Below are 26,117 nucleotides of genomic sequence, written 5' to 3' on the forward strand. Positions count from 1 at the left end.
TTGCTATGGAAAAAGGTTCTTTATCCTTATGGGACTCTAGGTAGTCTATTTCGAACTTATTTTATAGCTACAAATATATATTAATAGTTTATAATAATTATAGGATGACATACGTTTCCATTCATTTAACATATATTATAAGAATAAAATCATCATAAAAAAAATGAACTTTTATATTTAAAAATAATAAAAAAGACTAATCAAATAAATGTAAAAAATATGAGTCAAAATATCATTTTTCAATTGTTTAAAGTTACACAAACTTGTCATTTCACTGCCCTTTTGTTACATACTTCTATTTAACAATTCTAAATATTATTATTTTATTTTAAAATTTTACTTATATTTTTGTTATTAATTAATTATAATATTTTATTATTAAAAGAATTGTAAAACGGAAGTAAGAAAAAATCATAGTGTCCAATTATATTTAAGATCGTGTTTTTCACTTATTTTCATTTTACAATTTTCTATGATGATAAAATATTATATTTAATTAATAATAATGTATAAATAAAATTTTAGAATAAAATAATAATGAATTGTTAAATGGCAGTAAAGAAGGAAGGGAGTGTGAAAGTAACAAAGTAGCAGTAGAAATTAAAAAATAGTTAAGTCTTTGAAGATATATGATAAAACAAAAGTGACAAAAGAATCAAATAAATGGCATTCCACGATTATCCCACCCACACAAGAATGGTTGCAGAACAATCAACATCAGAAGGGAGAAAAAAACAAAGCAACAATGAGAAATTTAAACAAAAATGAAAAGTGGTATAGATAGCTAAAGCTGCATGCTCCTGTTGTGCGAACGCCTCCAGTTAGGACAGCACGTTTCTGCTCCTAATTCTCATCCAAGCTGAAAAATACATCTTAAATGAAGTATGTACTCACCGAAGCTTCTTTATTGATTTCCTAACACAAGATCAGAAAGATGATTACGGTGACATTTTAAGAAACACCACCAAGGCCAACCAATCAGGCTTTGGGCTTGAGCATCTTCACGGTCTCCCATGTGAAATCAGGATCATCTCGTCCAAAATGCCCATAAGCAGCAGTCTTCTGGAACCTGAAGTTGCCTCCTCTCATGAGGTCAAGATTGATGGAAATCATTCCAGGCCTAAAATCAAAATTCTCTTTAATCAAAGCCAGAATATCACGGTCAGGAATCTTCCCTGTTTTATAAGTATCCACAAAAACAGATAATGGCTCAGGCACTCCAATTGCGTAGGAAACCTGCACAATGCAACGACGTGCAAGCCCTGAAGCTACCACACTCTTTGCGGCTTGCCTTGCTATGTATGCACCGCTCCTATCGACCTTGGTTGGATCCTTGCCTGAGAACGCACCTCCACCATGAGCACCCCACCCACCATAGGTATCGATGATTATCTTCCTCCCAGTGAGGCCTGCGTCTCCATGGGGTCCTCCAATCACAAACCTACCTGAAGGGTTGAGGTGGAAGATGGTCTTGTCGTCCAGGTATTCAGCTGGGATCACAGGCTTTATCACATGCTCTTTCAAATCCTTGGCAATTTGCTCATTTGTGACTGTTTCATCATGTTGGGTTGAGATGAGGACTGTGTGCACACGGATAGGGATCATGGCCCCACCATCATTCCTGTACTCAACAGTCACTTGGGTTTTACCATCAGGTCTAAGCCAGGGGCATGTTTTGTTCTTTCTCACTTCCGTGAGCTTGGCACCAAGTTTGGTAGCAAGCACATGCGTGAGTGGCATTAATTCAGCTGTTTCGTCTGTGGCATAGCCAAACATATGTCCTTGGTCACCGGCTCCAATGTCCTCTGGCTTTTTGGACAAGTGACCGTGAACTCCCTGGGCAATGTCAGGGCTCTGTTGTTCAATGTTGACAAGAACGTTGCACTTATCAGCATCCAGACCAACATCAGCAGACACGAACCCAATGCCTCTGCAAGTGTCACGAACTATTTTCTCGTAGTTCACCTTGGCCTTGGTTGTGATCTCTCCAAACACCATGACCATGTTGGTTTTTGTACAGGTTTCGCAGGCAACCTTGCTCTCTGGGTCTTGCTCCAGGCAAGCATCGAGGACGGCGTCAGAAACCTGGTCACAGATCTTGTCGGGGTGGCCCTCGTTTACAGATTCTGAGGTGAAGAGGAAGGTTTCCATTTCTATTGTTCAAATAAAAAAGTGTGATGCATTACGTTCATGTTGATTGACTTAAATAAAAGAAACTAGCTTGAAATTGTAAATGCAACTTCTAGTGCACACATTTCAGCCAAATCATCAAAGTTCCTCAAAAGTGCTGCAAGGAAGACGGATCTACCGCAAAGGAAACAAAATACAGTGTTTAAAAAAAAGGCTATTGTTTATTATGTTTCTCAAATTCGGCATGTTCGTAAGAATAGAGAAGAAATAATCTTATATTCGTTTTAAGATCTCAAACAGAAACGGCATTGTCTCACGTCCTACAATTGCAATTCAGAAGCAGAAAAGAGAATCGCGTGCCAGATCCAACAAGGATCAGAGGAATGAGAAAAATAACTAACAATAATCAATATGAATATTCGGCTATGACAGAAACGAAATGAAATATGCGAATGATAAAATGGAAAAAGAGAAAGAATAACGATACCGTGAATTGTTTTGGTGTTGAATTGAGAAGGAAATTGAAATGTGAAATTGGAGAGGAAGAAGAAGACGGAGAGGAAGCGGAAGAGTAGAGATGAATAGTGTTATATGTACATAAATTGGAAGGAGAGGCAGTGAGAGAGAGATTACGTAGACGAAAGACTCGCTCCATCTTCTCCCTCTCTCTTATTTTCTGTCTAATTTAATTAATTTCCATTTATAACATATCTTTTACACCATTTTTCTTTTTTATTTTTCAACTCTTGTTTACATTTTCATCGCCTAAAATGGCATTCTCACTTTTTAACTTTCTAGGGTCACTTTAGTCACTTCACTTGCCCTATATTTGAATTGATAAATTTTTTTAAAACACACAAATAGTAGAATATATGTTACTTCGATTTTTGTCTAAAGTAAAATAGGGAGAAATTTTTTCTATAAAATATATTTTATCAACTTCTATAAGGATCATCAATCAAGTCTATAATTTAGATAAATAATTAACACATGTAAACAAATTATTACTTTTATATTTTAAATTATTCAATTACATTAGATAACTAGAACTCAATAATTGACACTCACTTTATAAGTGTTTATTATTTAAATTAGAAATATAGCTTTTTCAAACAATACAATACATAATATTTTAAATATACTTTTAAATAAATAAAATACTAGCTTAAGTCAATTTTATTTTTTATTAAATAAAATCTTTACGTTAGTTTACTCAAGGTTAAGCTTGTAAAATTGTTTTTAAATTAAATTTTAATGTCTATTTAATCAAAGGTAAAGATATTTTAAAGATACCATTACTATATAGAAAAAACAATTGAACCATTATGATAAGTTATTCCTTGTCAGTTTTAATTTCAACTGACATAGTAAATCCACCGTAATTCTACCTTCTCTTTTTTCTTCTAGAACAAAAATATTCGAATTCCAAATTCTTCTCTCTTTTCTAAGTGCCCAAGCATTCATAATTCATCATTTCTAGTCGTCTTTAAGGCTGTGTTTGCATGAACAGATTTTACTGTTCATGCGGATTTGCGAGCGATAAATAGATTATGTTGTGGTGTTCGTTTGAGCGGATAAGGAGGGATCAATGACGATGGATTTGCGGGATGCAGTCGATTTTCGTCACTCGCATAAACGAAGAGATTTGCGCGGATTGTTACGGAAAAGTCATGTGTGCCCTCCACTTATTACATGATTTATGTGCAACAATATTTTGATGTATGTGCAACCATTGGTTTTGGTTTTGATTTTGCAGGTTTGTAGACTGAGAGGAAAAATGACGTTGTGCGTGTTGATGGCATGAAGAAGCAGCTGTGTAAGAGCCAAAGAAGATGATGAACAGTAGGAAGAGGGTGGCGTAACCTGTTACAGCAAAGTCGTAACTGGTTACAGCGCTATGTTCGTTTGGCTAGCACATGTGTAATCGGTTACGCAAACAGATAACCGGTTACAGGGCTATGGGGGCATTTTATATTATAAGTAGGGGCATTTTGGTAATCTTTCATTTTTACCAATTAAACTATTTTTTTAAATCTATCACATCAATCAAATCCTACACTAGTTCTCACAAACTTTACTTCCAAATCCACTCCAAATTACTCACAAATCCACTCAAAAAAACAACTACAAAATTACCCTCAAATCCACCCAAATTATCTCCCCCAAATCATCTCCCCCAATTAACCCCAAAAGAACAAAGCCTAATAGTAAGAACTCTAGTTCATATGTTGTGCTATTATATATATTTTATTAACTTAATAAAATATATATTATATATTTAATAAGATAATATTTTTTTTAATTTTTTAATAGAAGACCTATCCTTATTATTTACTTTCTTATTAAAAAATATTAAAGCATCATTTCTAAGGGTTGTTGGAGGACATCCTAGAGCACAAAAAATAGAACATGTGTTAGACTGTGGATTTTATTGCCTAATATTGTCAAAGATGTCTAGACTATCTCGTCTGTGACAAATGATCCGAGATCATAAAAATTTTAATAAAAAATATATAAATAAAGTTAAATATTTTATGTATAATATAAAACGTTATAGTTTAAAGATTTTATTTTAATTAAAAGGTTTTTTTAAGAAATAGATTTGGTAAATAATTATTTCATTTAGAAAAACTTATTGAGATATTGTTAAATATTATAATATATTATTGGTAGATAATAATAAATAAGAATGATAATGGTTGAACGGAAATGGACATTGTTTATCTATTACCGAATTTAAAACAAAAGAAATTATTTTCTCCAACAATCACAGTAGTTAATACAAAGTCTCTGGCAATCCAACCAATTCAGGATTCAAAACTTGTACTAATGAGTAATTCTAATAGGAGACAGAAAATAGGTCATAGATCAGTTCGATGAGAATAAGCAATGCATTTAATGGTTAATGGTTGACCCAAATTATATGATGGAATACCTATATCCTTCTTTCCCCCACTTTTCACTAATCTCTTTACCATTCCCTTGATTTCCCATCATACAATATCAAAACAAAGTCATGATAAGTTTATTCAATTTCATCTCATTCTATCCATCATTGCAATTATAAACATAGCATAACTGTTCAACAAATCAAGCGCATACATACAGACACTGTATTTTCTTTGCCCAGGCAATAATTTATAATTTATTATAAATTTATAATAACATTTCTAAAACACAAAAATAAAATACTGTTTCTTGTTGACTTTAAGTTTTACTCGAAAGATAAGGTTTGCATCCATGTGAATTGATCTTATCTTTAGACCAATTCTTAGCAAGATACAATGCTAGACCTTAGGAAGAACAGTATTATCAGCAGTTTCCTCGTGTGCAACTGGTTCATGTTCATCTGCAGAACTCCTCATTTGGCGAATTCCTTGACATTTTTGACGAACCATTATTACTTAATTACTGAATCTGAGTTGACTATAAAGTCCAGTAGTATGCTGATATTCAGAAACTCAGATACCTCTACTTATTATCCTTAAAAACAATGACAATTTTGTCAAATTGAACTCTTTATAGGCTCGCCTTTTAGGAACCATACATAATCTACCAGATCTGAATTTGAACTGAAGTCCAACAGTGTTCATATTCAGACTCAAAGATATAATTAGCAATTCATTCCGAATGACTAAATCAAGTTACAAAGTCCTCCAGTTATTTTGGGAATAATAAATAAAGGACAATTTATCCGCCAATTCAAAATTTCCTTACAACTTATTAATCTTCCCACCACAATTCATTTCCATTTTTCCCCGCAAGCATTGGCAAACATCCATTGCCTAACCTAACAAAACTTCACATTCACAACCCCAACGGTAACAATTAATAATCAAAGCTAAGGAGAAAAACTAAAACTGCATAATACACTTGATTTAACGCAAAATCGCCGTCTTAACACTACCCATCACTTAACGATAAAACCCTAACCTTTATTTGAGAGTCTTGGGAGCAGCAACAGATTCCGACGAATTATGCGTTTCCACGACTTGTTGCTGTTGTTGTTGCTGGATGATGGTGTTCCTCTCGTATTCGCGCCACTTGTTAATTGCGGTGGTGCAGATCACTGAAACGATTCGTTAAAACCGATGCAAGTAAGGAAGAAAATAGGTCTGAGAGAGAGAAAGGGAATTGTATTACCTCCGGCGCCGATGAAGAAGACGAGACGGAAGAGCTTGGGGCCGGCAGGGCCGGATACTTCTTCTCCGGTCATGTCTCTCCGCCGCCGGTGAACCCTATCTTCCCACCTCTCCGCTTCTCTTGCAGTGGGTCACCTATCGTAGCTTTTTAACAAGCTTCAGTTCTTGCTTGAAAAGCTTCACTCCTAAAAACTGAACTTAATTTTTACATTTTTTACCTTATTTATACATTAGGGTTTACACAATCTTTATTTAACTAAATTAAATAATAAATAAAATTCATTTCAAATGTAACTTTAATACAATTATTATAAGAAATCATTTCAAATGTAAAAAGATTCATAAAACACAAATAAAAGATCTTTGCGATTATTAGGACATTTTAATTAATCTTTATCTAGAATGACATGCAAATAAAAAATAATTTGGATTTAATTAATGAATTAATAATAAATAAAACTAGAGGAGAATGTGCAAATCTTTTTAGGTGGATTTATTTTAAACAATTAAAATAATCTAACTTTCCTTCGTACCATTTTATTTCATTTTATTTTGTTCTTTCTATTTTATCAACCTAAACATTCTATCACATCACATCCTATTTTCTCTCTTTTCTCCAGTGACCAATACCAAACAGACACTTCAGTCATGGTGACATTCTGCTGGTTGTTTCCAAACAATGACTTTTACCCCGGATTCGTAAACAATCGAAACAAGGGTTAGAATTACTTGGCCTGTCGGATTAAGCCATAACGCCACCACAGTCGTTGGCTAACTATTCCTGGGTTTGTTATCTTTTCGATCTTTACTTTCAAATATGGCAAAGGGAACAAGCTCAAAACTGAACATCCCAATAATTCACCCGGATCTTGGCATAGGTAAATAATCACTATTCTCCGTTGTTTTCTAATCCACTCAAACTAAAACCATATTTTTTTTAATGTAAAATTTCCATTAATTTGACCTTTCTAAGTTAAAATTTTGATTTCGTGAGACGTTGTCTTGTTATTTTCTTCTCCGTAGTTGATTTTCCCTTAGTTTATCTTTCATTGTTTTGAAGGTGGAGCTGAGAGATTGATTGTGGATGCTGCTGTTGAGCTTGCATCCCAGGGCCATAAAGTTCATGTTTTTACTGCACATCATGACAAAAGTAGATGCTTTGAAGAAACTGTTGCTGGTGAGTCTCACTGTATTTTTGTGGGCTTAATTGCACTCTTATTTGTGCCTTCTATTATCTTGACATTAATGTCTAATGTGTATGAAGTGCAAAATCAGATCTGCAAAAAGGACTAAAATCGAATTTTGACTGTAGTAGGGAAAAAGTTCAAATAAGCCAATAGTGTCTCACATTTCTGCTCTTTATAAAGAAATAGCATCGCCATTGATATGGTTTTTGACTTGTGATTTTTCAGGTACCTTTCCAGTCACTGTGTATGGTTCATTTCTTCCTCGTCATGTGTTCTACCGTCTTCATGCGTTGTGTACCTTCGGTGCCTATTTGTTGCTCTCTGTGTACTTTTCATGTGGCATTCATTTGATGTTGTACTGGCAGATCAAGTCTCTGTAGTTATTCCTATTTTCAAACTCAAAAGGTCAATAAAGGTAGCCAATGAGGCAGAAGAAATCATATGTGAATTGTTGTGACATCTTCAATTCTTAGTTGCTTTTATTTTCTTTCGTAGGTTGTATTCTATTGTCATTTTCCGGACTTGTTACTTGCTCAACATTCAACTTTCATTAGGAGGATGTATAGAAAACCAATTGACTATGTAGAAGAGATAAGGACTGGTTTAACTTTATATCCATGCTTTATTAATGGGGAGACACATGCCTCAATCAATCGTCTTTAACAATCATGTCTCTCTTGATGAAACTATGTGTCAAGTTGATAAACACTTGTTCACGACCTCGGTGATGACCACTCTGGACGATGCTTTCTCTCAAGAAATCTATATTCCTCCTCCAATGCTTCTTGTCATTCCTGAAGAACCATCTGTTGAATAAGAAGCTTTAAAGGAAACCTATGTCGCTCCCTCCTCTTCACCTCCATGTACACCATGTCCAACTTTTGAAGACCTTGACCCTATCATACAAACACCTAGCCCCCCACACCAAACCACAACCTCAATCTCTCAATTTGACCTAAACACTAACCAAATTATCCCTCAACCACAACCTTTAGTCACCATTCCAGCCAATACCTCCCTAAACCTACCTCCCTTACCCTTTGACCCAAACTCTCTAGCCATCTTGACCCATGTTCATCACTTGCTTACTAAAAACAATGCGCGCCACAATAAGCTACAATTGTCGCAATGTTTCAAGAAAACAAGGAAGAACAACACGCAAGTTTCCGAAACCTTCTCAACACTATAAACAATGTCATTGCCCAAATATTTTTCAAAGGTTAAAGAGTATGACAAAGGTTAAAACCTCCTTCTTATCATGAGGTAATAGTTTCATATTTGAAAGATATTGTGGATAATGTACAAGAAACTTAAATGCCAAGACTAATAAAAGTGGGCAATCCATAATAGAAAATGAGAAAGAAGTTGAAGACATGGAAAAGGAAAAGAACTTTCAATTAAAGATGACTTAAGTGATGTAAATCTTGGAGAGGAAGAGAATTAAATATGAATGATTGGGATAGAGTTTTTTTTTGTTTGAGGTTGCTTAGTATGTATAAGCAACAACCATGGTCTATAGTAATTATGTAACAACAACACATTTTTTTAATGGTTGTAATGCAAAATTTGCTTAGTAACATACATAATTATAAGAATCTTATGGAGTAGCCACACTTTTTCTTTAAAGTTGTCTTGTTGAAATTGTGTGGTAAATACATGTAAATATAACCACTCTTTTTTACTATAAAATTATTTTATTACTAATTATATCCATATATCTCGTATATTTAAGAATATGTTACATTTTTTTTTAATGTTTGTGAATCTTACTATTCATGATGGTTTGATATATAGTTCGTATCTCGATTCAACTATCATAATCGGTATATATATATATATATATATATATATATATATATATATATATATATATATATATATATATATATATATATGTATACACACACGAGGTTTCCCTTGTATCTTATACTGTAACGTTTCTGTTTCAGAGTCTTAAAATATGTTTTACAGGTACTTGCTTTATTTTTCTTTCATTCTTTATCTGCATGTGAGGCCTTTCTCCTTCTTCACACACCTTGCCGTGGTTAAATTAGCATAAGTTTTTTAAAATGAAGAAAATTAGAGAATTACGTAAAAATCTATTTATATGTAATCATTCATGTAATATGCTTGGCACGTGCTGGAGGAAGGTGGAAGGGGATTGGCAACCCATCTTGTCCATTATGAGGTTTGATTATCTTTAGTATATTCTATTACCATTCATTAGTACATTCAACACTGACTTAAAACGTAAGATTGATGTTATAACAATTAGCAGCGGCTCTTTTTATCATTACATGGGGTTTTATCGGACACTAATTGCCTAATTTCTTGTAGTGAATGTAGTAAATGGGGTGCAAAATCCCCAATGAACCTCTGTTTTAAAATTCCAGGCTTCTGATAATTGAGCATATTTTAGTGAAGGATAATAATGCTCAATGAAAAAAGGCGTTAAAAATGTGGAGTGTGGCAAGTTATTAATACTGATATGTTCTTGCCATTTCAGAGTGTAGCCCAATAATATGAAATTACAGCCGGGTCGCTGTAGACCAAGTTATTATTCATCAGCACTGTTGCTAACGTTAGGTTTAGAAATCTTTCTGGAGAACCATTACCTCATTGCCAAATTGCTTATTAAATTATTGGGATCAAAGTGTTGAATTGGGTGAGCAGTGCTGCGAGTGGAAAAACCATTATCTTTCTTTTTGTGGACTTCATTACAATATTCTTATTCCTCCCAAGTTGATGTTTATTAATGTAGTATACATTATTTAAGTTGTATTATTATAATATCTAAAATAGTTGTTAGTAATTCTACAATTATTATACTGAAATCTCAAGTTCCAACTCCCTCTCTCATCGTGAAGTTTTCAGATAGGTTGTAACTGTAGTCATTTTATGCTTATAAATAGCGTGTGGGTATGTAACCAATCTCTGAGCTGTTTTTAAAAGCAAAATGATAGAGTCCAGACAAAAAATCATGATAATCAGAGCTCACAATTGGAACTAAGAACCTGTGCAGGAAAGAATGTACACCATAATTAAAATGAATGACCTCTACATAACAATTGAAGTCCAATGGAAACTTCAATTAGTAACTAAATCCTAATTGAAGTCCAAGGGCAAAATGAACTAGAAAAAGTGTCATGATACCACTACCCAAGATACCATGAACATTCCTTAGTCCGGGATTTCCCTGCATATCATTTTGAAGTAACCCAGAGTAAGGACAACCAAATTGAAAGATGTATCTAATTCCGTTCATGAACTAATTTGGTATAGTTGCTTCTTTACAGTGCTCAAAGCAAGACAGCTCTCTAATTAAATTTGTAAACTCATTTGATATTCATAAACAAACTTCAGCGTTTACTACTAGCAAGTAATCGATTATCATAAAAGGAAAAAAAATAAGCATTAGTTACCTCAAAGAGTGAGGGCAATACAGTTTGTATTGTCAATAAAGCTAGGCCAATTACGCCTGTAACAGCATGAGGACTGCGTGCAAACAACAGAGCATAAAAAGAGCAACATGATTCTTTTTCGTTTAAATTGCAGTTGAAAATGAATAATTGGAATAAAAAAACAAGTAGAAGATTGAAAAATGACCTCTCAAAAATGGGTTTATCCGAAGTGAGTAGAGCAGTTATTCCCCCAGTAGCTCCAAGAGCAAAGAAGAAAAACATACCAGCTAAAAGCTTAGGGTGTAAATCCTTAGCCTTAGCCTTTTCCTCCTGCAAAATACTCAAATCATAAAAACTCCACAGTAGTAAGCAATGAAACGGGAAAAGATTTGATCAACATACCACATTTTCAGAATAACGAATCCGAAATCCCAGATATGTGCCATAGCCACCCATGGCAAAGAGCACGACTGCCTGAAAGTCAAAACAGCAAAATCCATTAACAAACTAACTTTCTACATAAGCATTCTCGAAAAGAAAAATAAAATAGACTAGAATCAGTTTCTATAATTTCCACTAATTAAAGAGAAATTAATTTAAATTTTTTGTTCTAATTTTATTCAAATGGAAAAACTACATGAAGTTATTGTTAGTTAGTTACCATGTTGGCAGGGTGGCCCCAATGAACGAGCCAATCTGGAAGATTCAACGATTTGACAACGTCAACGAAAGGACCGAAAACGGAACCCACGGCTTCAGCTGTTGATAGATAACAGAAATTGGTGTGATAGATTGTTACGCATAACATAAAAAGTAGGGAAGTGTTTACCTCCGGGTAAAAGAGCGGCGGCGCATAACAATGGGAACGGAGAGAAAGAGTGTAGAGTGATTGGGGTGTTGTCTCTGGATTTCGTCTGTTCCAGTTGCAGGGGCGAGTTTTGCTTTGATGCGAGACACTTGGCGAAGGAGTGGCGGGACTGGAACAGAGCCGAGGAGGGAGAAGAGAGAGAGAAAGCAACTGCCATGGCCATTTTTGGGAAGAGGAGAATAATGAAAAGAAACAATGTGGTGTTGCAGTGTGTGAATGAGGGGAAGGTGAAACACTAGCAGATATGATGTAGAATTGAATCTGGGAGTGGAAAGGTGTAGAAACAGACACGCTTACTATGTGCTGTGTGATGGGTGCAAGCTACTTTTCTTTGCATTCCATTCTTCGAGTTAATACATAGAAAAATATTTTTTTAAAAATAAATTTAAATAAATCAATAAAATAATGATACGATCTATTGTGAAAAAATTATTATAAAAAATTGTCAACGTATCAAAATCCTAATACATAATACACTATTTAAAATCTTTACAATATTATTTCATAATCATACAATTATTACAACTAATTATCTCATGTACTTTATATTTTGTTTTTTCACATGTCAAATTATTCCAATCTGTTTTGCAGGTGACTAAAAAATTATTCATTTATTTAACTAATGACCTTTTTCATATCTCTCTTTATTTTTATATTATATATATATATATATATATATATATATATATATATATATATATATATATATATATATATATATATAATATATATATATATATATATATATATATATATATTATATATATATATATATATATATATATATATATATATATACGTTAAATATATTTTTATTCCCTAAACTATCGAGTGATTTTGGTTTTTGTTCTTCTTCGAAATGTTTGTTCATTTAAGTTTTCTTAGTTTTGAAACTCTTATGTTTAGTCCTTAAAATTTGACGGCGTTAAATTTTCTTTGATGTGACAAACGGCAAAGCCACGTGGACTTTCAGCTTCCCTTGTATGTGTGTCACGTTTTTTTTTAAATGTCACCAACCCAAAAACACTTACCTTCTCCAAACAGAAACCTTAGTCCTCCTCTGCCGTCAGCCATGCCGCGTCGTCACAAGACCGTCACTGTCGAAAAACTGCCATCAACACCACAAATCCTTCAAGCTTACATCGGATCACCACCATGAGCAATCATTCGCCGCCGTTGCGAGCCTCTACAACCTCCATCATCAGATTGCGCAAACAACCCCAAGTCACCGCGAGTTCAAAGTGCGAACATCCTCCTACATGAGCCATCATTCATCGTCTTTCACCGTCAATGTCGTTGCAGCCGCCGTAGAGACCACCCAGAGCTCCTTCTTCGCGTCATGTTCAACCTCCTTCCACAACCAAAGGGGCAAATCACCACCAACATCCAACAACATCATCTTCTCCCCAAATTGCTACCAATACCGCGAGCTCCAGCGCCACCAACAATCATCTTTCCGCCGCATACAAGCCTTCAACCTGCCATCGTCAGCGTCGCCCTCCACTCCTACTTCTCCCAAATCTCCCACATGCCCGTTGGTCCAAGCTCGACTTCTGCCAATTTGTCGCCGCCTGGGCCGTTTCTGATTCCCGATCATTCCGATATTCGCGCCGCCAAAGGCAAGAGAATCCCTCTCCCCTGGGAGATTCTCCATTTTTTCCTACCGAGTGATTAGGTAGCTGTATTGACTTTCTTGATGGAATAATGTTGTGTCCGAATGATTGTGCGTGTGTGTAGCTTGTCTGATCATAATCTTGCAATTTCAATGTTGTGTTTTCCTGCAGTTGCTTTTACTAGAGATTTCAGTTTGTACCTCTAATTATTATGGTGGTTTGTGCTCAAAAGATGGATGAAAATGGAGACTTAGGGAAGGGAACATTGAAGGGTGTTAAAGAGATGGGCGAAAGTTTTGAGAGAAAAAGAAAAGTAATGTGACACAAGAAGTTGGAGCCCACGTGGGCTCGCCGTTTGCCACATTAAAGAAAACTTAAGGTCGTCCAATTTTAAAGACTAAACATAAAATTTTCAAAACTAAGAGGACTAAAATAAACACACATTTCGAATATGAATGAAAACTAAAATCGCTTTATAATTTAGGGATATATATATATATATATATATATATATATATATATATATATATATATATATATATATATATATATATTCTCCTCTCTTCCTTCCTTGAGTTTGAAAGATGTAAAAGTCTCATGTTTATTCGATTCAGTGGCATATGTGAGTTTGGTAAAAAAAATTTAGAATTTAAAAATGTTTTGTAGTAAAATATGTTATTTGAGTAAATCATTTTTTAAGAGAAATTACAATTTTAATAAATCATATTTTCTATCTCTTTTGTATATATGCTTATTTTCTTTTAAACTTTCTTGTGAATTTAGTCACTATATAGAATTTCGTAAGTTAAATAAAGTCAAAATATTATAGATTCAACCTCGACTAAAATAATATTAATTTGACCTAATCAAGATTTTTTCAACTCAATATCACTTTTGTCGTCTATTAATAATGATTTTTTCTATTTGAAGTTCATCATAATGCATTATATTATTTCTCAACTAACATTAGTTGAAATTTTCTTAATCAATACTAATAAGAGTTTTTGGCTAATATCATATCAACTACCTTTAATTTCATTTTATATAAATTAATATTATTTTTTTACTAACATCAATTAGATTTTTTTTCAACCTAGTTTGTCATTATTTCTTTATTGACGTTAAGATTTTTTTCAACCAATTAGAAAGATTATTTTTCTAAAGATGTTAGCTACACTTTCTTTTTTAATTAACATAAATGGATGAATATAAGTTATTATTTCTTCTTAACACCTTAGACATTTAAGCTTTTAAAAGACGTTTTGTTGCTCGAGAAGAAATAAAGCATTGTGTTGGAGGAGGTTTAAACCACAATTTGGATTAAGGAGTTACATGAGCTTCAAAATTATAAAGCAAACAAGTAGATTGAGTTTGAATGTCTCAAAGTCAATGGGTAAGAGAAAGAAGGAGGTCAAAGGGAAGAAGTTAGACCATTATGTAATGATAGGGCATATAAAAGGTTTAAGTGTGAGACTCAAGGAAAATTGTCTAAAGAAGGAAAAGAATGAGAAGCGTAAAAATTATCATTTCAAGAAAGACTGTGAATGTTGTGATGTGAATGTTGTGATAGTGTCTAATAATTGACTCTATTAGAGTGTTGGTAACATTTGAGTTAGATACATAAAAAATTTTGGTCATGGACTTGAGATGTCCTTATCACATGGATCTTGTGAATGATTTCTTTAAAACCTGAATTGATAGAAGGAGGTATAATTCTTTTAGAGAACAATAAATCTTGTAAGGTATAAGGCATGCAAGTACCTAAGTTGAAAACAATAAAGCTTGTAAGGTGCAAGGCATGGAATAATTAGGTTGAAGATGTTTGACAACCGAGAAATATTATTACAAGATGTAAGGTATGTTCTAAATCTCAAGAGAATTTTTTTGTCTAACTATCTTGTTTGATACTATAGGTTTAACAACCAAAATTGAATAAGGTATGATAAAGATTTTAAAAGGATAATCTACAAGGGTGAAATGACCAATTTTTGTATATTAGACAGTTCGATAATTATTACACATGTGTTTCTGACTAGTCAAACAATGCAAGATAAGATAAAGTTATGGTATCGAACGTTGAGGACCCATTAGTGAGAGGGGTTTGGTCTAGGTAAGTAAAACCTGTTAGGATGTGCTAGGTTGGAGGAGTTAGAGTTTTGTGTTCATGTGTACTTTGAAAGTCTCAAATTGAAGTTTGAGACTAGTAAGCATGTATTTAGTAAATGGATTTAGTATGTTTATACAATCTTTAAGGTCTTACACATGCTCATACACATGGTGAAGGGTCTTATTTCCTCAATGTCATACATAGATGATTACTTGCAAAAGGTGTGGATCTAGATCTTGAAAAGTAAAAATAGAACTTTTCAAAGGTTTAGGGAGTGGTACACAATCAATAATCAATATGGCACAAAATTCAAAATACTTAGAACTAAAATTGTCTTGGATTTTATATCATAGTAGTTTAATAAGTTTTACATGGAAGAGTGTAATAGGAAGCATAAGACAGTTGTAGGTATACCACAACAAAATGTATTAGCTAAGAAGTTGAACAAAATCACTTTTTAGAAACAAGGTGTATGTTATTGAGAGTTGGTTTACCTAAGTCTTTTTCAAGAGAAGCTACAAACATTTACTATCTAATAAACACGTGTTCATCATATGCTTTAAATTGTTTTGTAAAACTCACATGGGGTGGAAGGAAACAAATTTTGATAATTTAAGGGTGTTTGACCTTGACATTTGAACATATCAAGATTGATAATTTTTGAGAAATTAGAGACATGGACAAAGAATTATATATTTGTTGAATGTGTTGAAAGAGTGAAGGATGTATGTTGGAGTCTAGGAAAACTAGTTGTTTTATTAGCAAAGTCGTCTTTGATGAGACTCAAATGACTAGGATGTGATAAAAAGAAAAACTAAGAGAAGTTATAGATTTTAATTTCTATAAAGATTCTAATTAGTTTTTCTTATGCCTAGCTAAATTTGTATTTGAACAACTATTAATTATATATTTCACCTTATTGGATATGTTGTTCTAAACTGTGTTATTAAATGTATCTTTCATCACCATAATGTATATTTTATTCTAAATTGTGCTATGATCATGAAAGGGTGCTACTTATGTGCAAATGAGATTTTTGTGTGTATTTGTATTCCTCCTTAGCACTCGAGTGGTATGAAATTAGAAATCTATATAAATACATCGTTTTCTCTATAATTCATTTCAATTAGGATGATAAGTACATATGTTTATTCATTACCTAACTTACAACAAAAAAATTTACTCGTCGTTAATCATCTCGTTACTGATTGGATATTTGTTTAAAAAACACCCATGAATATAAAACTCACAAATATCCATAAATACTACAAATATTTAAAATAAAAATATTTTATAAATTTTTAAAATAAAATCTTAAATAAAATTAAAAATATATACATATATATAATATAATATAAATTAAAATTTAATTTTAATTAAATTTAACCTATTAAAATATAAATTAATTTTAATTTTAATATAATTTAACTAAAAAAATATAAAATAAATTTTAATTTTTTTTTCAAATAATAGATATCCACACATACAAATCATATCACACCCGACTGTATATAAAATTACATGCTACTCATTATCTATGAGTATTTAATACTCATGAATACTATCCACAACAGATTTTATTCACCGACATTTGCGTAAGGAACTTCAATTCCTCTCTTCTTTCTTGCCAACTTGAAAAACGTAGTAAGTTATCATATATCACATGTAAAATGTACATAGCTCGGCAAAACGTACTTTTATCCTGGTTCTTGTGACTGGCTTTGACAACAAAAACCATTAACAGAATAACAGAAACAAGAGATTGGGAATACCAAAACGAGGAGGCTACAATTCTCCCTTGATTTAAACAATGATTGCGTGGTCTGAAGCTACGGCTTCTCAGTTATGGATTAACCAAATCCTCCCCGCTAACCCACCCTAAATTCCTAATTTTAGACACAAATGTACAAAACAGGACGGTAGCAAAAGATACTCACTAAAATTCTGCTAATTCTTGCGTCTCTCCTCCTGGTCCACTAGCTGTCAAGCGTGGTGATTTTAGAAATTCATAGCAAACCATTTTCTTCAATCTTTATCTACCCTGCAGTAGTTCATAATAATATTAGGACACTAATAAAAATCAAACAAAAAAATCCCGTAATGTATAGAAATTAAGAAGGTATAAGAGTATGCTGAAAAAGAGCAAGCAAATCCCCGACTGATTAATAATAAAAAAACAAGGAATAATTAAGAATTTAAATATATCAACAGTCTAATCTTAGAATGTTGCACATCCACGATTTTCAATTTTCACTTTAAATCCTTAGTTCGATCCTGTAATTTCCAGGGTCTGGCAACATTTTTAAATTGATTATTAGAAACAATCACGATGAAAACCATCAGCTTACCATTTTATATACATTCAACAATCGTGACATGAGTCATAATGCATCATCTATCTACTCTTAGAATGTTGTTACATATGTGACCCCTTGTTACCGACTCCCTTTGAGGATCTGTTATCCATTTGCCATCAACAACAAATTTTATCTACAACAAACAAATACAGTAATCAAATCATCTAGAAGTATTTATGCTTTACGAGTAAAAAAGGTAACTAACAGAAACAAATAGGTATCAAACCACCTAAAATCTATTCCAACTGCTACCCAACCAAACAAAAAGACATATTAACAAAATGAAGCCCATAATTAAAAGGGAAAATATGGAAAGAGAACCAGAAAGCTGCTGATACTAATTATTACTGATTCTAATCATTAATATCGTTGAAGATGCACACACCTCATATACACCAGGATAAAGCCACAGTATTGTTGACCAAAATCTGGAACTCCTGCATATTATTACATTGAACAGCATATATCAATATTTATTATCAAGACAAATTAACTCTTCTAATGTAATTTTTCTCACGATATGAAAAGAGTTTTTAATTCTGTATCCTAGATAGCATTGGTCGATCCAGTAACAAATCATTGAAATGAAGCTTCCGATCTTAGCCTTAACACTGATCGGCATCTAACAAAGAATCTTACACACATTTCCTCTTGTATGATCAACAAACAATACGTAATCAACAAGGACAGAATAATGACATATAAATACGTAATCAACAAGGACAGAATAACGACATATAAATACGTAATCAGTTAAAAGTAACTACTGCAACCTTGATTCCCCAATGTCTACAGCACTAGTTGATGGTTGAGGATCCAGTTTTATTTGGTGATGCCAACCGTTGAAGCTACCAGCCACCTCCACAATCTCACCATCACCCCAGAATCCAATCTGAACCTGGAATATAAGGGAAAACAGGACTATCATCATGCATAAAAGTTTTAAATTAAATAATCTATTTTTCATATCTTTTTGGATATAAAGTCATTCGTTCATATCGATTACCAAATACACCATATACGGGATCAAATAGAACCTTTTCTTTCATGAGAAGAAAACTCACCCCTGTCGTCATGCATTCAATGAAGCAGACAACCACATAGCTGGATTAACATTTTAATTAAACTATATATTTTCATAATATCAAATATGAAGTTTCTGCTCAAATAGTAAATCAATCCAATGATATTTTAACATCCAAGAGCAGCAGACATATATACTCAGCTAAACTTTTGTCCAACTGCCCGAAAAGCTGTTGCTTCTGGTCCATCCTTTACATTGCAAGGAATGTTTATATAGTTTCATATGAATTATACTATGTTCAGGAACAGATACAAAAATCTTTTATGCTACAGGAGTATTAAAACTGCATCAGTTATTCATGAGCACATAATTAAATATAGCGTTTCAAGTGTTTCTTCCAGATGAAACTCAGGTTCTAAATGGTACAAACTTTGATTGTTCTTTTTGCAAAAGTGGATCACGACTCTATAGTCAGGGATCGGGTGGTTTTGTGGTGCAATACTCAAGACTTGTTTTGCAACCATAAGTTTGGGGGAATGTTGAATGTTCTAATCCAAAGAATAATTAAATCAAATTCTCTTCAATTTCATAAGCAATATTCGTACTGAAAATGCTTAAAATTTTAAAAAAGATAACCACTACCCCTAGAACGCCAGGGGCTCCAAATACATTACTGGATTACAAGTAAACAAGAAAACAAACGCAATACCTCCTTAAGTCCTGAAAGACTTTCTTCAGCAAACTGTAGTTCTACATCTTTTTCAGATATCAGTTTTCGGGCTTTGCTGATTTCTGCTTCTGCCTTGGTTTGCAAGATAGACAAAGCCAGCTGAAAGCAACATGTAACTGAGTTGTATGGATTATGGAATAATAGAGAGAAAGGCTGAACACTCAATTTCTCCTAGTTCACTATGATCTTGTTAACACTTCCACTCTAACAAAAATACATTGAATTTCGTCAAATGAGAGACACAAATTCAGATTCAACTAGAGTGTGTGTGTGTGTTACAAGTTAGTTTTGTGTGTGTGTGTGTGTTAAAATTCACTTCTTAACAAACTACACTTATTCAAGTTTTAAAAGCAAGAACCTTTCACACATGTTGTGATCTTCGATTATCATCATCTTTAGAGATGACTTGCATTTATGATACAAATTTAGGACATTCAAATAGAGATAAAGTCAATTTAGAATATATATATATATATATATATATATATATATATATATATATATATATTATATGTGTGTGTGGGGGGGGGGTGTAGATCTTACCTTTACAAGCCGGTTTTGTGAAGTTATGTTAGACTTAAAATCGACTTCTTAACAAACTACACTTATTCAAATTTTAAAAGCAAGAACCTTTCACACATGTGATCTTGGATTATCATCATCATTAGAAATGACTTGCATTTATGATATAAATTTAGGACATTCAAATGTTTTCATTACAAGAATGTGGGTGATAAGTACTCAAATAGTTGGGGAACCCACAATTAAAACCTAGCCATTAAGGAGGGGAAACCAAATACTCGAACACCTAAATACTCCACATATCATCTAAAATACTTATTGATGTGGGACTAGGTACCCCATAATATCCAAGTTCCCATCAAAGGTTTAGAGAATGTTTACAAAGTTATGTCCTGAAGGAGAGTATCATATGTACACATTAAGCAAACAGGACTTCATGCCATCACAGAATTTATTTTCACATTTTCTCCTGCCACTAAAACTAGAGTAAAATCAAATAGGGAGACATTCAAAGAGGTAGTCGTTAAAAAAAATGAACAGTACAAAATAAGTTACAATCATCTATTTCTCCGTGATACAGTTGATGTTGCCTCTCAATCTTTGTCTCTATTTTTCACTCATTCAGGCACACATATTCCTGTCTTTCTATAATCTTTACTCTTAGGTCTGTCAAAGTGGCCAAAGCCCAGAGAAATGTCATTTTGATGCTAACAACTAACATGGTTGATGCCAGAAAATATACATTAAGAGTTGAGAACGGATTGGTGGATTGGTTCAAACTCAACTGTAAAAGCTAGCTCAAGAAAGGACAAGTGCCCAAATAGCAAGTACTCTAGCACCTAGCTAATGTAGGATCTTAGCAATATACACAACATCTTGTAGTGCCAGTTTTCAGATATTACTCTCCTACCTTTTCCTTTTCAATTTGTTCCTTCAGTCGAGACAGTTCCAACTCCTTCTGATACTGAAACATTTGAAAAAGGAAGAGGATATGTCTGAGAACAGGTTATATTCATAAGTATTCTAAACATAAAATAGTTAGCTTTATCAACATGTAAACCAAAAATGAGATTTTTAAATAATTAATACCAGCATGTACTTGAGATGATTTATCTCACTTTCGTTTTGCACTTTTGGAGTCTGCATAGTCAAAATAAGTAAAATGAATTAAGATCACAAGAAACTGTTGATTGAGATAGAATTTATGGATACTTATACACAAGAGGACCTCGGTATCTGCGCTCTTGTCAAAATGAGTAGTTAGAACCTCATGTGGCAAGTGATCATCCCTAGATATGATTTGAATTCAGAAAACAGGAGGGGTTCAGTTTAAATGAAAACATCAATCAACGGACTTCCCACAGTCCCAGTTGGTTAGAAGCATCTACACAATATAAAATACTGACCAAAGAGGCTTATCCAAATCCACTGGTCTAGATAGATCTAGTTTGGATGTCAATAAGTTCCCATGAGCCATGACATTATTATCTTGAGGAGGACGGCTATCTGGCACAGTATATTCGTCTAGTTCTGATTCAATATTCTCTTTGCTTTCCTGAGGATCATCCTGAATTGAAATGCCAGAGACATGATCTAAAAATCAAACAGTAGGGGCATTGTCAAAAAGGGGGAAAAAAGTGTACATACAATTTGCATTGATCGAAGAAAAATTCCAACTTTATCTGTTCATTAGAAGGGGTTTGACTAAAGCATAGTGACATGTTGCCAAAGTTTTTTTTTTTTAATTTAGTAGCTAACATTTAGAGAAAAATTGAGTTGAGGTAAGGTAGATCATCTATTCTTTTGGTCACTGTTTTCGTTTTAATATGTTGAAACTCAAATCCGAAACCACTGCAATCAAAGTCACAACTGTAGCCATTCATAATAACAGATAGAATACATGAATATATCTTCTCACATATATTTCCTTACCTTGTGATGATTTTGTTTCCCAAATTTGTTAGGAATATGATTAGGACTATGGGATAGTGTTGTGTTTTGTGAATATATTTAATACATCAATATACAATGCAATACGTATCAGTTAACATCATAACCAGAGTTCCATTTTCTTTCATCTCCCTCCCTCTAATACATTAGTTAATGTCAATTCCGTGTTTCATTTTCTTTCATCTCTCTTCCTCAATATTTAAAACCCCATAATTTTAACAACACTAAAATTAGCATTTACCTTCAACTGGATCCAAATCTCCATTCTGAATAAATTTTGCAACCTTTTCTTTCAAAGATAAGTTGGCCAAAGTGTCAAGATTTGTAGAACTGCTGTCAGCAGAATTAACAATTGAATCAAGTCTGCCATCACCATATAAATTTTCCCGAGTGGAAACTTCAGAAATTGTGGCAACATTTTCAACATCAGCATTATCATCATCTAGACCTTCTAATGCACCCAAGTCCTTTTCCTCCAAATCACTGCACTCTTTTTCTTCAGCACCAAGATTACAATCATTAAATAAAGTGCCATGGTTTTCCGTCCACATGGTTAACTGCTCAACTGTTTTTCCCACTAAACTATCCTCAGAATGAGAATTTCCAGAAGACACTGTTTCATATGGTAATTCACCAGAGATTTCTGCAGGCATGATGGAACTTTGGCTACTGAAGTTGAGAAAGAGCCTATCAGAGTCATTATCCACAATAGTCAATTCATTTGGGTACAAATTATCCTTTGTCGCATTGCTTACCACTTCATCTTTGAATTCTGTTAGACCATTTCCAATAGTCAAATTGGCCAAGGCTTCTTCCACGGTGTCAGTATCTTCACCTAAACTTGAAGAAGACTCCACATACAAACTACTAGAACTACTTCCCAGAAAATATTCTGATGATGTTTCGACATTGTCTACTACACTGTCCACCTTTTCATTCTGACCTTTAAATTGCATTAGATTAAGTCATCAGTCGTGAGCAACACAAAATAATGCCCATTCATAAAGAAGAAATTTAATTGACCTGTTAAGGGATCTTCAAAAATATTCGGGGTGTCCAATCTCTCGTCTAAACTATTTTCGGCACTTAAAAAATCGGCATCAGCTTTTAATAAGCTGCCAGTGAGAAGCTCCTGAATCTGTTTGTGTCCTCTCCTTCTGACAATGTTTGCCAGGTCATTCCTATAAACAGAGAAGACTAGGCTAATAAAAAAAAGGAAACTTCCAACTATATATAACAAAGAGTAGACCATCAATTTGGTGGCTCAAATATTACACAAGTAGTCATTAAAATATTAAACATTCGTCAATCTAGTCCCTAAGTTGATACAGTGTCTTCACGTCCAAGGACTAATTCTATCGGAACTATTTAGTGTACTTTCTAATACTGGAGGCATCACTTATATCATTTGTTTACTTTAAAGACTATTTGTGAGATACAGCAATACGCTTTGTTTGGTATTTAAGATGGAAATAACATTGAGTGGATAGATACAAGTCGGTGTTGGTGTTGGTGTTGGTATTATTAATTTAGAGGAGAATTAATTTTGAATTCGGTAAAATCTAATGTAATAATTCTAACTTATTTCCATCCATCTCTTTCATTCTCTCCTCATCAATTATCTATTTCTCTTCGTGAACAACTCTAATTTCTATTTATTTCTCACCTATTTTCACTGATAATTTATTAAATACATTTAGTCCACCCTATTTTTACCCTCTCTACCAGTAAGGAGATTAGGGATGAGATCGATGGTTTATTAAGAAAAACTTACGCAGAGCAGTATGCATGCCGGAGATTCGCAATTTCATAGCATTTCAGCTAAACAAAATATAACTACTCAGTTCCTTTAATGTTGCAGAATTTAGGAGCAAAATAATGAAGCGATTGAATATCTCGAATTAAATATGTTCATTCTGGAACGCAAGAGGCGCAAACAAAAACGCAGAGTTTCGAAGGAAAGAGAAAGGACCATCCGTGGAGCAGAAGCTCCTTGGTGGAGGGAATGTGGTCATCCGGAAGGCCAACCGAAGCGAGAAATTCGCGGACATCGTTGCAGATCTCGGCGTCGCTCTTGATTCTCCGACTCCTTCTGAATCGTGAAGAGGTCGAATCAAGAAACTCGGAAATTGAATTGAAGAAGAAAAAATTGAGAGTGAGCGAGAGGGAAAACCTTGTTCTTGTTCTTGCGTTGGTGGTGGTTTGAGAAGCACTAGCGCGGATAGAGAGAGTGGTGGAGTGATGAAGAAGGTGCGTTGGAGAGAAAATGCAGTGGCGACAAGGAAGCGTGGTGCAGGTGGGGAAAGAACAGACCCATACACTTCCCATTTACACTTCCACTTATTTTTCTCCTTTTACGATTACTCTCTTTCTTTTCCCTGATTATGCCTCACCTCATCGAGAAGCACCGGCAACGAATGAAGATGGTTTGACAATAGTTTCGTGTTCAATAAACGTTGATTGGAATCGGGAGCTTTACCGCTTCATCATTGGATTGTTGAAAGGTGATTTGGTGTTGTTGAATCAGGACCGTCAGCTTGGTGGCAGGCGTTAGCGGCGTGTCGCCTTCTTGCCATCAACCTCTGTTTTCTTGAATTTATTTTCACGTATTTTTAGTTTTTGTTTGAAGATATTAATTCATTTTAAAAAGGTTTAATCCTTAAAGACATCCCTATTTTTGTACGAATGTCTCATATAGGTCCTCGTATTTATTTTTATCTCAATTAGGTCCCTATTTTTGTAAAACTGAGTTAATTGGAACCTTGCCGTTAATTTTAATAGACAGCGTTAAATTTATTAAGTCGTGGCACGCTGACGAAGCAAATTTTAATGACGTGGCACGTGGTCCAGTCCAGTCAGGCAATTTTTTAGGTTTTTTTTTTTTTTTCCTTTTTTGCTTTTGGTTTCTCTCAGCGCTCTGTTCCATTCTCTGCTCTTCAATTTCTGATTCTCCCACTCCCACGTACCTTTCGTATCATCAGTTTCAACCAAATGTTTTCCTGGAAGGAACTTCACTCTGGAGGCACAAGATGCTGGTTCAATGGAATAGTGATAAAAGAAGTAGGAAAAGTAGAATACGTGAACCAAATCTGAAGAAATGACACTTGATTGTATACAAATGGGGTTTTCTGTGCCCCCAATGTTTGCTTGCACATAAGATTTAGTTTTTGGTTTATCATTTGGGTTTTTCTCATGAAGTGATTGCCATTCTCTGTTATGTATTGTCTTGTATAGGTATTTGGCGGCCCTTTGCATTCTTTCCTATTGCCTTCATCATCTGCTTTTTTTTTTTGGAGTTTTTGTACTCTAATAAAATACCTAATCCTTGTCCGTTTACTTTCCTTGTCGTGTCTTTATTAAATTTCTGAATCATCTTTAACCTTCCAAATACAACAAAAGCACTGAAACACAGCTGCAGTGAAAACAACCAAAAAGCACTCGCCCAGATGAAAACCTAATCAGCTCCAATTGAATCCTGTCACCCAGCCACCATCAGTTGAAGTTAAGTATGAGAAAGGACTCAGTCGGCGGAGATGAGATCGCTCGCGGAGATGAGATTGCTCGCGGATCTCCGGTGAGGAAGCGGCGGAGTTGAATCCGAAGCTGTTCGGTGTGGTGATTGGAGCGAAGCGCGCGAGGGAGGGAGGAGGAAGCGGTGGAGAAGAAGGAGGTGGAGCAAAGAAAGATACAGTGCTGCGTCTGCACCACCAGGGTCCTGGGGACGTGAAAGCTGAACCGTTGGGTTATGAGAGGGAAAACATTTGGTTGAAACTGATGATACGAAAGGTATGTCGGAGTGGGAGAATCAGAAATTGAAGAGCAGAGAATGGAACAGATGGCTGAGAGAAACCAAAAGCAAAAAAGTAAAAAAAAAAAAAACCTAAAAAATTGCCTGACTGGACTGGACCACGTGCCACGTCATTAAAATTTGCTTCGTCAGCGTGTCACGACTTAATAAATTTAACGCCGTCTATTAAAATTAACGGCAAGGTTCCAATTGACTCAGTTTTACAAAAATAGGGACCTAATTGAGATAAAAATAAATACGAGGACCTATATGAGACATTCGTACAAAAATAGGGATTT

At 34.0% G+C, this 26,117-nt stretch overlaps 5 protein-coding genes across 9 annotated transcripts; 1 reads left to right on the forward strand and 4 right to left on the reverse strand.

Annotated features, from left to right (window-relative positions):
• Nucleotides 1-594: 594 nt before the first annotated feature.
• MAT3 (methionine adenosyltransferase 3) lies at nt 595-6,193 on the reverse strand. 2 transcript variants are annotated; one of them, XM_088096275.1, is made up of 2 exons: nt 6,064-6,193; nt 595-2,153 (listed from the first exon to the last, which is right to left on the reverse strand). In XM_088096275.1, exon 2 carries the CDS (start codon nt 2,149-2,151, stop codon nt 979-981), a length of 1,173 nt encoding a protein of 390 aa, XP_087952401.1. In that variant the 5' UTR covers nt 2,152-2,153; nt 6,064-6,193; the 3' UTR covers nt 595-978. The 2 variants fall into 2 exon arrangements, with proteins under 2 accessions (XP_087952401.1, XP_047156333.1); XM_047300377.2 differs by lacking the exon at nt 6,064-6,193 and adding an exon at nt 2,618-2,989.
• On the reverse strand, nt 5,725-6,472 carry LOC124827354 (uncharacterized). The gene is made up of 3 exons (XM_047300376.2): nt 6,274-6,472; nt 6,064-6,199; nt 5,725-5,929 (listed from the first exon to the last, which is right to left on the reverse strand). Exons 1-2 carry the CDS (start codon nt 6,344-6,346, stop codon nt 6,066-6,068), a joined length of 207 nt encoding a protein of 68 aa, XP_047156332.2. The 5' UTR covers nt 6,347-6,472; the 3' UTR covers nt 5,725-5,929; nt 6,064-6,065.
• A 390-nt stretch (nt 6,473-6,862) lies between these two features.
• On the forward strand, nt 6,863-8,094 carry LOC124827335 (alpha-1,3/1,6-mannosyltransferase ALG2-like). 2 transcript variants are annotated; one of them, XM_047300359.2, is made up of 4 exons: nt 6,863-7,150; nt 7,333-7,449; nt 7,685-7,874; nt 7,955-8,094. In XM_047300359.2, exons 1-3 carry the CDS (start codon nt 7,090-7,092, stop codon nt 7,837-7,839), a joined length of 333 nt encoding a protein of 110 aa, XP_047156315.2. In that variant the 5' UTR covers nt 6,863-7,089; the 3' UTR covers nt 7,840-7,874; nt 7,955-8,094. The 2 variants fall into 2 exon arrangements, with proteins under 2 accessions (XP_047156315.2, XP_087952403.1); XM_088096277.1 differs by having other exon boundaries at nt 6,864-7,150; nt 7,685-8,094.
• Nucleotides 8,095-10,437: 2,343 nt separating this feature from the next.
• On the reverse strand, nt 10,438-12,032 carry LOC124827326 (translation initiation factor). Its single transcript, XM_047300353.2, has 6 exons — nt 11,690-12,032; nt 11,522-11,619; nt 11,263-11,334; nt 11,066-11,190; nt 10,882-10,954; nt 10,438-10,655 (listed from the first exon to the last, which is right to left on the reverse strand). The coding sequence occupies exons 1-6, from the start codon at nt 11,889-11,891 to the stop codon at nt 10,551-10,553; spliced, it is 675 nt and encodes a 224-aa protein (XP_047156309.1). The 5' UTR covers nt 11,892-12,032; the 3' UTR covers nt 10,438-10,550.
• A 5,048-nt stretch (nt 12,033-17,080) lies between these two features.
• On the reverse strand, nt 17,081-24,615 carry LOC124827352 (5'-AMP-activated protein kinase-like protein). Of its 3 annotated transcripts, none has more exons than XM_047300375.2 (13): nt 24,205-24,609; nt 24,004-24,120; nt 23,055-23,212; nt 22,273-22,974; nt 21,488-21,674; nt 21,310-21,370; nt 21,171-21,221; nt 20,992-21,045; nt 19,539-19,658; nt 18,579-18,703; nt 18,191-18,242; nt 17,797-17,938; nt 17,081-17,489 (listed from the first exon to the last, which is right to left on the reverse strand). In XM_047300375.2, the coding sequence occupies exons 1-12, from the start codon at nt 24,357-24,359 to the stop codon at nt 17,840-17,842; spliced, it is 1,881 nt and encodes a 626-aa protein (XP_047156331.1). In that variant the 5' UTR covers nt 24,360-24,609; the 3' UTR covers nt 17,081-17,489; nt 17,797-17,839. The 3 variants fall into 3 exon arrangements, 2 of the variants coding, with proteins under 2 accessions (XP_047156331.1, XP_047156330.1); XM_047300374.2 differs by having other exon boundaries at nt 24,004-24,123; XR_015781651.1 differs by lacking the exons at nt 17,081-17,489; nt 17,797-17,938; nt 18,191-18,242 and having other exon boundaries at nt 19,539-19,675; nt 24,004-24,123; nt 24,205-24,615.
• Nucleotides 24,616-26,117: the final 1,502 nt, after the last annotated feature.

This window comes from Vigna umbellata, chromosome 8 (genome assembly GCF_029865625.1).
Source record: "Vigna umbellata cultivar VRB3 chromosome 8, Vumbellata_1.0, whole genome shotgun sequence".
Taxonomy (NCBI): Eukaryota; Viridiplantae; Streptophyta; class Magnoliopsida; order Fabales; family Fabaceae; genus Vigna; species Vigna umbellata.